Source organism: Saccopteryx leptura, chromosome 4 (genome assembly GCF_036850995.1).
Source record: "Saccopteryx leptura isolate mSacLep1 chromosome 4, mSacLep1_pri_phased_curated, whole genome shotgun sequence".
Classification (NCBI taxonomy): Eukaryota; Metazoa; Chordata; class Mammalia; order Chiroptera; family Emballonuridae; genus Saccopteryx; species Saccopteryx leptura.
The window spans coordinates 189,042,040-189,053,550 of NC_089506.1; the positions used below are offsets into that span (position 1 = coordinate 189,042,040).

The 11,511-nt window shown below is 56.0% G+C and overlaps 1 protein-coding gene across 3 annotated transcripts; it reads left to right on the forward strand.

Annotated features, from left to right (window-relative positions):
• The first annotated feature begins 2,437 nt into the window (after positions 1–2,437).
• NYAP1 (neuronal tyrosine phosphorylated phosphoinositide-3-kinase adaptor 1) lies at positions 2,438–10,604 on the forward strand. Of its 3 annotated transcripts, none has more exons than XM_066382264.1 (7): positions 2,438–2,548; positions 3,760–3,911; positions 5,272–5,627; positions 6,095–7,606; positions 8,482–8,700; positions 8,906–9,015; positions 9,534–10,604. In XM_066382264.1, exons 2-7 carry the CDS (start codon positions 3,844–3,846, stop codon positions 9,789–9,791), a joined length of 2,523 nt encoding a protein of 840 aa, XP_066238361.1. In that variant the 5' UTR covers positions 2,438–2,548; positions 3,760–3,843; the 3' UTR covers positions 9,792–10,604. The 3 variants fall into 3 exon arrangements, with proteins under 3 accessions (XP_066238361.1, XP_066238364.1, XP_066238363.1); XM_066382267.1 differs by having other exon boundaries at positions 8,485–8,700; positions 9,534–10,602; XM_066382266.1 differs by lacking the exon at positions 2,438–2,548 and adding an exon at positions 2,587–2,788.
• Positions 10,605–11,511: the final 907 nt, after the last annotated feature.

Sequence of the window (11,511 nt, forward strand, 5' to 3'; positions counted from 1 at the left end):
TGTGATCGTCATATTTTCACAGACACTTTATTAAGAAGGTATTGTTATTCTCCCCTGACCCTATGTTAAAAAGTGGATTACTATAACAATTTTCAGAAATGCCCCGAAGTAGAGAGGATGGTATAATGGACTACCAGGTACCCATCATGCAGTTTCAACAATTATCCACTCATAGCCAATCTTGTTTCATCTATACCCCATGTTCTATTGTGCTGGATTATTTGAATCAAATCCCAGGCATCATATTATCTTCTGCTTAGATGTGGAAATGGAGACTCAGGAGGTTCAAAAAGGGTATCAGCGGTAGAGACATTCCATACACTCAAGCATGTCCTTGTCTGGCCCCCATATAGAAAAATGACATCATACAGGTACAATCACCTACACAGATACACCTGAATGAACTGCTGACCCCAAGCAGGGGCCCCTCTCCCACCTCTCCCCTCCCATCCCTTGCTCACTGTGGAGAATTCACACACAATGTGAAAAAACCTCCAACTGCCATGGTCTCTTTTAGCACTCAACCAACATTCTGAGAGGAATTATTTTAGCAAAAGCCGCCTCTGCCTTCACTTTTAGGTTCAGAAAGAAATGAATTTAATTAATTTTGATCAAATGGAACTATTCTGGAGTATATTAAATATTTCTCATATTTGTTCACATAATTACCTGGTATATTCTCAAACAGCCTTGGGCAGAGATGGTGTGGGTTTTGAGCTCCAGTATTTCTGCTAGAAAACTGAGGCTCGGGGGCATTCATTTATTTGCCCAAAGCCTCAGAGTTAGTATGGTGGCAATGAGACTGACTCTGTGCTGTCTGATATCCCTCCATCCTCAGCTTTAGCTCATGGAAATTTTAGGATTAGGCAAAAATGGAATGAATCAAAGCCCCTTGCACCTATATTTATATATTTACCATTTATCTCTTTGTTAAAATGCATTTGCACTCCTCTCTCCCTTAATGGTAACAATGGCTACCATGAGGCCTCCCAAATCTTGAGGTCCAGGAAGCAGCCCCCCACCCATTTCTCTCCCTCTGCTGATCTTTAGAACACTTTCCTGCTGCTCCAGCCCCAGACCCTTCTTCCTTCAGTGCTGATTAGTTACAGATTATTGGAAACCCATCTTTAAACACCCCTCTTCCCACTGCCTCAGACCTTCAGCATCATCTCAGACACCTAGTTTATAGTTTCTGCAGAAATGTTCATTGAATCAATGAAAATCCATTCACCATTTTCAAGGTGTAAAAATGAAAAAAGTTATGTCTTAATGTGTTATCTCTCCTGGGGGCATTTGCAATAGCCCTTTACATTAATATTCATTACTTTACTGACCCCCCTAACATTATTGAGGTAGGTATGAAATGAGGCATCTCCCAGAGACGTTGCACTATTTGCCCAAAGTCACACAGCGTATCTGCAAAGCTGTCATAAAAAATAATTCACAGGTTCCAGGGACTGGGGCATGGATATCTTTTGGGGGTCCATTTTTCAGCCATTTAAGGGTAAAACAGGTTTTCTTGCAGCTAACCTGCGCCAAAGGGAATTCCAAGAGGGGAATTTCTCATGAAGCTGATGAGAAAGGTGATGGGGGAAGGGGACGAGGTGGCCCCTCAGCGGCCATGAAGACAGAACCTGGGCCTTGGCCAAGGTGGCTGCAGTCAGAGACCTACCCAGAGCGCCCAGGTTCTAGCGGGCACCGCCCGCGCAGTCAAAGGTTACCGGGAGGGAGAATGACTTAGGCCGCGCGGCGGACAGGCGGAAGACTTTGAGCCCAGAAGGTGAAACAAGGCCCAGGCGCCTAGGAGGCTGGAGGGATAGACGACCAGACCCAAGTGAGCCAGCACCGTGCCCTCTCCGCATCTGGGGGGCGGCGGGAAGATGGCGTGCAGCCAAGGGCTCTCGCCCCCTGCTGGGCAGAGAAAAGGATGGCCCGGCTCGGAACTCAGAGCCCCTGGTCTCCAGAAAGCTGCACCCCCTGCCGGCTTCGCCGCCTCACTGCACTCCGGGCCCCGCAGCCGCAGACTTGACTGGGTCCGACACCGGGTGCGCAGCCCGGGAGCGCATGGCGCACAAGGCACGCGCGCGGCTGCAAGCCTGGGGCTGCCGCTGGGGGGCACCGCGGCGCGCTGCGCCCCACTTCGCTCCACCAGGGCCTTGGACACCGAACCCAGCCCAGCCCAGCAGGGCACCGGGCGAGAGGCGGCGAGAAGCGGACACCCCAAAGCGGGGGCTGGCTGGCCCTGGGTCTCCCGCACGCCACGACCTTTCTCTGAGTTCCCCTGTAGACTTCGCGGCCCCCGCACCTCCTCCCCCGCAACCCCAGCCACGCGGCGCGGCGCAGCACAGCCCGGCCGCTCCCGCTCCGTCCTTGGAGGGTGTGGAAGGGTGGGTTTGGGGCCGGGGGCGGGTCTGGGGGCGGACCCGGAGGCGGGGCTGTCTCTGCGGCAGGATCCAGCTCGGCTCCCCCCCGGTCTCTCTCTGTCTCTCCTCCTCCCTCCTGCTCCGGGCGGAGCCCGGCATGGGGGGGCCGGCGCCCGGCAGGCCAGGTACGGTGATGTAGAAATTGGGGAGGCTTGGTACGAGGAGGTGGGATGGGGTTGATCAGGGGCAGGCTGGATTGGCGGGGCGAGAGAAGGAGAAACCCAGGATAGCAGGACAAGGGGAAGAGGAAGGGTTCCCGGGAACCTGGGGCCCTTGGATGGAGAGGGGGGTAATGAAGCCAGCCAGGTTTGGAACCTACAGGCAAGGGAGAGGACGGCAGTAAGGAGGGGCGCCTGGAAGGAGAGGTGAGTCTGACGCGCAGGAGAGTGTGTTTGGGGGAAGGGAAACCAGGCAGGTATGGAGGCCGCAGCTCAAAAGGTAGCTATGGGGCCAGATTGGAGAGACCGGGTGGGATTGAGGGGTGGGGACTGAAAGAGGTAGCCTGGAGCCTCCCAGATCCTGGAGGAGGAAGAAAGTGATTTGGGCCATCCAGCGGGGGAAGCGGAGACCATCGCTGTGGAGCCAGGGCGCAAGAGAGGGGTGGACAGAGGACCGGGCCCAAGCAAAGAGCTGGAAACGGTGAACGGCAGGGGTTGGAGATATTTGGGGGTTGGTATTGTAGGTGCCCAACTCAGAGTGCCCCTGCCCTTTTTCCAGCATTCCAGTCCTGCCCTCATGACACCCCCAAGCCTCAGGGTCCCAAATGCTGTAGGGAGTCTGACTCACCCCCTTCCTCAGTGGGGTGCAATGTATACAAGTAGGCCTGGGCATAACTCGTTGTCTATAGGTATGTCCAGTTCTGTGCAGTCTATTTGTGTTTGTCTGGAGGTCTGTGTGTGCTGTGGGTGTGTCGGGTGTTTATGTCTGTGTGGGTCTGCCTGTTCCTAGGTTGTGTTTACCTATGCTGATGTATGTGTCTGGTCCTCTGTAGATATGGGTCTATGGTCCCATGGTTTGTGTGTCTGAATGTGTGTTTATAGGGCCTGTGTGGTAGAGCAGGATGTATTTACAGGATAGGAATCTCTGTTGATCTGATCTCTCCAGGGTATGTATATGTGGCTCTGAACACCTTTGTCAGGATGTGTGACTCTGTGTACAAATGTCCATCGATGTCTATCTGTCTATGTTGGGTTTTCTGTGCCTCCATCTGTTTTCTCTCTCTGAGAACCCGAGTCATGTCTCTGTTCTTTTCTCTCTCTCCCTCTCCCTCTCTCTCTCATTCCTGGTCCTCACCTACCCCACACCTTTCTCTTTTTCTTCCCATCCTTCCACCAAGTGGATCCGGGACCCAGGGAGGGCCGCCCCCCGGGCCTGGTGGCACTGAGCAGGTCCCCCCAGCCCCCACCTCCTGCCTCACGACATGAACCTCCTCTACCGAAAAACCAAGCTGGAGTGGAGGCAGCACAAGGAGGAGGAGGCCAAGAGGAGGTAAGGCTGTGTCCCAGAATGCCCCCTCACCTGCCCACCTCGGCCTTCTCCTGTCTGGGCCACATCCCTTCTGCTTTTCCTGGGACCAACAGCCTGGTCATCAGTCTGATCTCAGAGTCTGTACAGAATTGCTGGAACGACACACACCCTGTCCCTACCCTGCTCCTGGCTTCAGCCACTATTCTGCCCTTTTGTGGGGCTTCTAGCTTAGGAGCACCCTGGTGGCTCTTCCCTATTCCCAGAGGCCCAAGCCAGTTCTTCCTAACTCATGTAAGGCCTGTGGTCTTCTCCTCTGTTCATTTGGGGCTGGTTCCTGACTCCCTGTCAGCTGACCTTGGAAGGGCCAGGCCCAGCTGTCTTCACAATAGAGGGACAGGGTCATTTGAGGGGCCCCCTCCCAGCCTCTGTTGGGGGAGGTGAATGGCCAAGTGATAGGGTTGTGTGCATGTGGTGAGGGACATGCGGGCTGGGCTCTGCAGAAGAGGGCTTACCCTCTCTCCTAAGGAGCTGGGGCCTGCCCTCTCCTAGCTTGTTTCCTTCTCCTCTTCACTCCCATTGACTGCACAGTCTGAGTCAGAGCCATCTCCCTGCTCCCTTCTCCCTCCTCTCAACTGGAGTTTAATTCTTGTTAATTAGATTAATCAGAGCTATCACCGCAGTGATCTCTCCCTAATGCAGGGTTAGTAGAAAGGGTTTTCATGAAAGCCCACCCCACAGTTCTCCCCTGTTCCCTGCCAGCTGCCCCCCCCAACCCTTCACTCACCCAGAAGCTCCGAGACAGTGAAAGGGAATGGGGGTGAGCCTGGGAGAGTGACAGAGAACAGCTCTGAGGAGAGAGAGAGAGAAAAGGATAAGCCTGGGGTGGCTGCTCTGGTGATGTGGTGGTACAGCCCCGGGTCTGGGAGAGGGGGTATGGTGTGGTGTGGAATGTAGGCCACTGAGGCTGACGTGGGGGCAGCCAGAGTCCAGGTGTGGGCCAGCATGAGTGAAAAGGAGTGGAGCTGTGGTGGCAGGTGTGTGAGCCAGGCTGGGCTCTGCTGCCTGGGTTGGCATCTCTCTGCCTATGTATGAAGTCGGTCACGTATGTGCTGTGTGCTGATATACCTAGGCTGGGATTGGCCAGCTCTAGGATGCTCCTCTGCACAGATACTCACTTTTCTCTCATCCCAGTTTTAAAGCCTAGGGATTCTGCCCAAAGCTTCTACTTCTGTGCCCTAGACCTTCAGGCTTCTCCCCCACCCCATCCCCATCTTAGTGCCCTTCTTCCTGGGAGGCCACAGGGTTGCAAACCCCTCTTGAGTTGAAGAAGGGGGAGGCCCAGGCTTGAAGCCTCTACTCCATCTTGGTCTTCTCTCCCCAGCTCCAGTAAGGAGGTGGCTCCTTCAGGCCCAGTAGGGCCCGGGGCTGGCCCAGGGCCCGGGGTTCGTGTGCGGGACATCGCCTCTCTCCGCCGCTCCCTCAGGATGGGCTTCATGACAATGCCTGCCTCCCAGGAACACACCCCTCACCCCTGTCGCAGCGCCATGGCCCCACGCTCCCTTTCCTGCCACTCGGTGGGAAGCATGGATAGTGTGGGGGGTGGGCCTGGAGGAGGTAATGGGGGTCTCACCGAGGACAGCAGCACACGAAGACCCCCAGCCAAGCCCCGGAGACACCCCAGCACCAAGCTCAGCATGGCAGGCTCAGTGGCAGAGATGCCCCCTAGCAAGAAGGCAGGTGAGATACCCCCAACCCTCCCCAGGGGGAGCTGGGAGCTGAATGGATCCATTCCAGGCCAAGGAGGCCTGCTGGGAGGGTTCATTCAGGAAAAAAACTAAAGAAGTGGAAGATTTCATTCTCAGAGGGGGTGAGGGGAGAGTTTCTCTCTGGAAGGGCTTAAGATGAATTATTCAAGGCCAGCAGAAGCCTCCTGAAAAGTCTAATCTTGGGAAAGGGGTGTCATGTCCTTGGAGGCACATGAGGGTGGGAGAGAATTTCAGGTGGGAGCTACAGATTCTAAGGAGTTCATTAGGACTGAGAGCTGACTGGTAGGACAGGAACCCACTGGAGCTGTAAGTTGAGGGATGTGGGCAAAATGAAGAGGCAGAGGTTCTTGCAGATGGGTCAAGAGGTCAGAAGGAGTCTCCCCATTCCCTTCCCCAACCAAGAGCCCAGTTTATTTTTCTCTTTTCCATTCTTCCCAGGCTCACAGAAGCCAGCCCCAGAGGCCCGAGAGTCTAGCCGGAAGGTTCCTCCACAGAAGCCCAGGCGAAGCCCCAACACCCAGCTCTCTGTCTCCTTCGATGAGTCCTGTCCCCCGGCCCCCTCTCCTAGAGGGAACCTGCCCCTTCAGCGCCTCAGTAGGGGGTCCTGCATCACTGGGGACCCTGATGTGGGTTCCCAGGATGAAGAGCCTGTATACATTGAGATGGTGGGGGATGTCTTCAGGGGAGGAGGTAGAAGTGGAGGGGGCCTGACTGGGCCCCCTCTTGGGGGTGGGGGCCCGACCCCACCAGCTGGTGCAGACTCAGACTCAGAGGAGAGCGAGGCCATATATGAGGAGATGAAATATCCACTGCTTGAGGAGGCAGGGGAAGGCCGGGCCAACGGGGCCCCTCTACTGACCACCACTTCCTCGCCACACCAGCCTCATGTCCTCCAGCCCCACACCCACCGCCGTCCAGCCTCAGCCCTCCCAAGCCGGAGGGATGGGACACCAACCAAGACCACTCCTTGTGAGATCCCCCCACCCTTCCCCAACCTCCTCCAGCATCGTCCTCCACTTCTGGCCTTCCCCCAAGCCAAGTCTGCTTCCCGAACCCCTGGCGATGGGGTCTCGAGGCTGCCAGTCCTCTGCCACTCCAAGGAGCCAGCGGGATCCACCCCAGCTCCCCAAGTGCCTGCCCGAGAGCGGGAGACGCCTCCCCTACCGCCTCCACCTCCTGCTGCCAACTTGCTGCTGCTGGGACCCTCGGGCAGGGCCCGGAGCCACTCAACACCGCTGCCACCCCAGGGCTCTGGCCAGCCCCGGGGAGAGCGGGAGCTCCCCAACTCCCATAGCATGATCTGCCCCAGGGCGGCAGGGGCGCCGGCAGCCCCTTCTACCCCCACCACCTTGCTTCCTGGCCCCCCCAAGGACAAGGCCATGTCTTACACCATGGTATACTCAGCAGTCAAGGTGACCACCCACTCTGTCCTGCCAGCTGGGCCTCCACTGGGTGCTGGGGAGCCAAAGACAGAGAAGGAGATCTCAGTCCTCCACGGGATGCTGTGCACCAGCTCGAGACCCCCTGTACCTGGGAAGTCCAGCCCCCACGGTGGAGCCATGGGCGCAGCAGCTGGGGTTCTCCACCACCGAGGCTGCCTGGCCTCCCCACACAGCCTTCCGGACCCAACAGCAGGCCCCTTGACCCCCCTGTGGACCTACCCAGCTTCAGCAGCTGGGCTTAAGAGACCCCCTGCCTATGAAAGCCTCAAGGCTGGGGGGGTGCTGAATAAGGGCTGTGGAATGGGGGCCCCATCCCCCATGGTCAAGATTCAGCTGCAAGAGCAAGGGCCCGATGGGGGTGCCTTTGCCAGTATCTCCTGTGCCCATGTCATCGCCAGCGCAGGGACACCAGAAGAGGAAGAAGAGATGGGTGCCGCGACATTTGGGGCAGGCTGGGCTCTGCAGCGGAAGGTCCTGTATGGAGGGAGGAAGGCGAAAGAACTGGACAGTGAGTGATGGGAATATGGGGAGGGGTGGGCATGTCCATGGTGATTCAGGGGAGGCCTTGGAGGAGTTATTTGGAAGCCATGGCCCATTGTCCTGAACTGGGAAGAGTTCTGGGAGACCAGAGGGATGGGGTGTGCAGTGGACTGAAGGGATGGGGTCTCTGTGTGTGTGCTGAAGGGGCAGAAAGATCTGTGCTGGGGTGGGTAGAATCTGACCCCCAGAGCAGCCTCCTCCTCCTGCCCCATCCTGCGCTACTCCCTGCCCCTCCCTTTGCTGGGCTGCAGGGGTGTGTATGAGTATGCGCACACTAGGAGCTAAACACTGCTGCCTCCCAGCTGTTACCATGGCAACTCATCCAGACAGGAGGGAGAGGAGAAGGAGGCCCCTAATGTTGCCTAGCAACGCAATGCTCTGCCAGGCCTACTCTCAGAGATGAGCTTAGTTCACAGTCAGCTTGTCTCCCCCCCCCCCCCCCCACACATACACACACTTCCTGGCTCAAGATTTGAGATTCTTCCCCTCCTGGAGATAGGACCCCTGGTCTGCTTCCAAGGGTGATGGTCATTTTAGCCCTATCTGAGGCAGGAGGGGCTCAGAAGCTAAAGGTGGGGTAGGAGAGACCCCTCTCTCAGGGAAAGGGGTTTGAAAGAAGTAAATATCTATGATCTCAACCCAGGGATAGTTCCAGTGAGTACAATGGAAGGTAGCAATACTGGGGTTCCTCCTGTGTGTGAATGTGCTGGGGGAATGTGAACTAGGGCTCCTCCCTGCCCAGCTGGGACCTGCAAAGGTCCACCCATGCTGCAGTGTGTGGAGCTAGGGGAACAGCAAGAGCCCCTTTCACATGCAGGCACTGAGCTTTCCTTCTCATCCCAGCAGAGGTCGAGGACAATGCGCGGGCCTGGAATGGCAGTGCCGAGGGTCCAGCCAAGGTGGAGCGTGAGGACAGGGGTCCTATGGCATCAGGGATCCCAGTGAGGAGCCAGGGGGCAGAAGGCCTGCTGGCCAGGATCCACCATGGAGGGGACCGAGGAGGGAGCCGCACAGCGCTGCCCACACCCTGCCAGACCTTTCCAGCCTGCCACCGAAATGGAGGTGACACTTGGCCCTCACACACCTATACACAGATAGGGTGGGCTGAGGGGGATCTCCCAGGGCCTGTGTCATGGGGCCTACAGCTAATACCATATCTCCATCCCCTTCCTCCTCTGATGAGGCAGGGGACAGTCTGGAAGGGACTGTTCTCAGGGAACTTGGGAGTGGGTAGACTTGAAGGTCACTTCCCTCACTTCCTCCTCAGACTTCACAGGAGGATACCGCCTGGGGCGCTCTGCCTCCACCTCTGGAGTCCGGCAGGCCGCACTCCACACACCCCGGCCCTGCAGCCAGCCCCGGGATGTCCCGAGCCAGGTGAGGAAGAAGACAGGTTTGGGTTTTATTTGTTAGAGATAGAGAAGGCCAGAATATGGAAAGAAAGGCATGAGGTCAGATTGGGGCCTGGCACAGACTAATAGGGCATCTGTAGAGGGTCTGGGAGGGTGGGGATTTCAGGAGGATCCTGGAGAGGTGCTGCCTGTGATAGGCATCCAGGCAGAGCCACTACTGCTGGGCAGTGCACCTTTGTGCATTTAGTAAAAGGTATGCCCTCTGGGAGGACCACGGGAAAGCCGAATCCTACTAGGAAGACAGTTTTAAAAGGTGCCCTGGCTCCAGGGTCCACACAGCTGGGCAAAGAGTGCAAGGGCTGGATTTCTGTCCCCATTGATGCCCCCCAGGCAGGGAGAAAGGACTGTATCAAGAGAGGACACTTGTTTCTGGGAAAACACACTGGTGTCCACAATGGGAACAGAGCCCAGTCACTCTGAGGTCCTTGACCCCCTTTCTTCCTTCCTCCCCCGTTGGGGCCGGCGACGGGAGGAAGGGTACAGACCCACCCTGCACTGCCGCTGCCTCTGCCCCTGCCGCCGCAGCCATCCCGAGAACGTGACGGCAAGCTGCTGGAAGTGATCGAGCGCAAGCGCTGTGTATGCAAGGAGATCAAGGCACGCCATCGTCCGGACCGGGGCCTCTGCAAGCAGGAGAGCATGCCCATCCTCCCCAGCTGGAGGCGGGGGCCAGAGCCCCGCAAGTCCGGCACTCCGCCCTGCCGCCGGCAGCACACGGTCCTCTGGGACACTGCCATCTGAGAGGGGCGGGAGACCCGGGCACCCGGACTGGGAAGCGAGCAGGGCGGGGCTTCCGAGAGACTTGCCTTGAAAGAGGGACACTTGAAGGACCAGGTGAGAGAGAGCCAGGGTGAACCCCTGCCCTCCATCCTAACCCCCTGAGACGGAGTCTTCCAGGCCAGTCGGGCTTGGGGCACCAGCAGCAACCCTGGAAATTTGAGGGAGGAGGGTTTGCTTGAGGTTGGCTGTAAGGCCCTCGCTGCTCTCACCCTTGATCGTGGTAGACTCCTCCTGAGAGGGCAAAGGCCAAGCCAGAGGTCAGCATGGGGGAGGAGGGAAGGGTTAGGGAGGAAAGGGGACGGGTCAATTGAAGGAGAGGGACTAGTGAGTGTTGAAGGAGCTCTTATAGAGTTGGGAATTGGGGAGGGCATATTTATTTTGTTATTTATTTTTGTCTAGAGGGCAATTCTGGGCCTTTGGACCTACTCCTGAGCAGGGAGTGGGGAGTCGTGAGCAATTAAAGGGAACCAAGTTTGCACTCTCCCCAATGCCTAAAGTCCCCACAGTCCATTCCTGTCCCAAAGCTAGGGGTTGGCTTGGAGGGCAGCAGACTAATTTATAGAATTTACAAGTCTCCAGAATTTGGTGGTGAGCGTGGCCTGCTCTGAAACAGGCATCTATTTAGCTCTGGAGTGAGGATCTGGCACCAGGGATGGGTGGGATGATGGGGAAGGAGGGAAATTTTAGTGGGTGAGGGGAGGGCAGGGTATTTATTTGAATTTTAAAAAATCAGAAGAGATGTCAGGAAAATTTTTTTTAATTCGTTTCTTTCAGAATAATATATTAAAAGACTAATGATCCTAGAACTGGCTTCTTAAATTTAAGTGTGCTCTGCCTTTCTTACTGTTTCCTCTTCCCTCTGGCCCTCGGTTTGTGGGAGTTGAAGGTTGTGCAGGGAGGGTTGAGTGGCCAAGGCAAGTAACAGACAGGTGGAATCTGAGGTAAGTATTCGTAATACCACCATGCAGTGACTCAACACATTTATGGAGCATCTGATGTGTGATTGGCAATGTGCCAATGCAGAAGGAATGTTCAAACTAAAGCCTGCCTGCAAGCAGCTGTAATCTACCCAAGGAGATGAACTTCCTGAGCTGACACTAGACAGTGCTCCAGGAGTAATATAGGGAGAGGGCTGAGAAAGCATCCTGGAAAGTGAGCCTCTAAGGACAGGTAAGGTTTGGATGAGCAGGGGGAGCAGGGACGGTCCCAAAGTCACAGTGTGATTGTAGAACAGTAGAAGATGGGTGTTGAGGGCAGGAAGGATGTATAAATAATACAGAGGGCAATACGGAGTCAGCTATGATGAAGCTGGTTCAGAGATATGGGCCTCAAAGCAACATGATGATCCTGGGAAGGAACCCAGAGAGTCCTGGGAGGTGATGTATCATCAGGGAGGAGGATAAAAGAAATGTTGGGAGAGCCTGACCTGTGGTGGCGCAGTGGATAAAGCGTCGACCTGGAAATGCTGAGGTTGCTGGTTCGAAACCCTGGGCTTGCCTGGTCAAGGCACATATGGGAGTTGATGCTCCCAGCTCCTCCTCACTTCTCTGTCTCTCTCTCCTCTCTAAAAAAATGAATAAATAAAATTTAAAATTCTAAAAAAAAAAAAAGAAATGTTGGGAGAATGGAGGGCAAGACACAATGAATGGTGGTGGGGAGGGGTCTTCAAAGCCCATGTTTG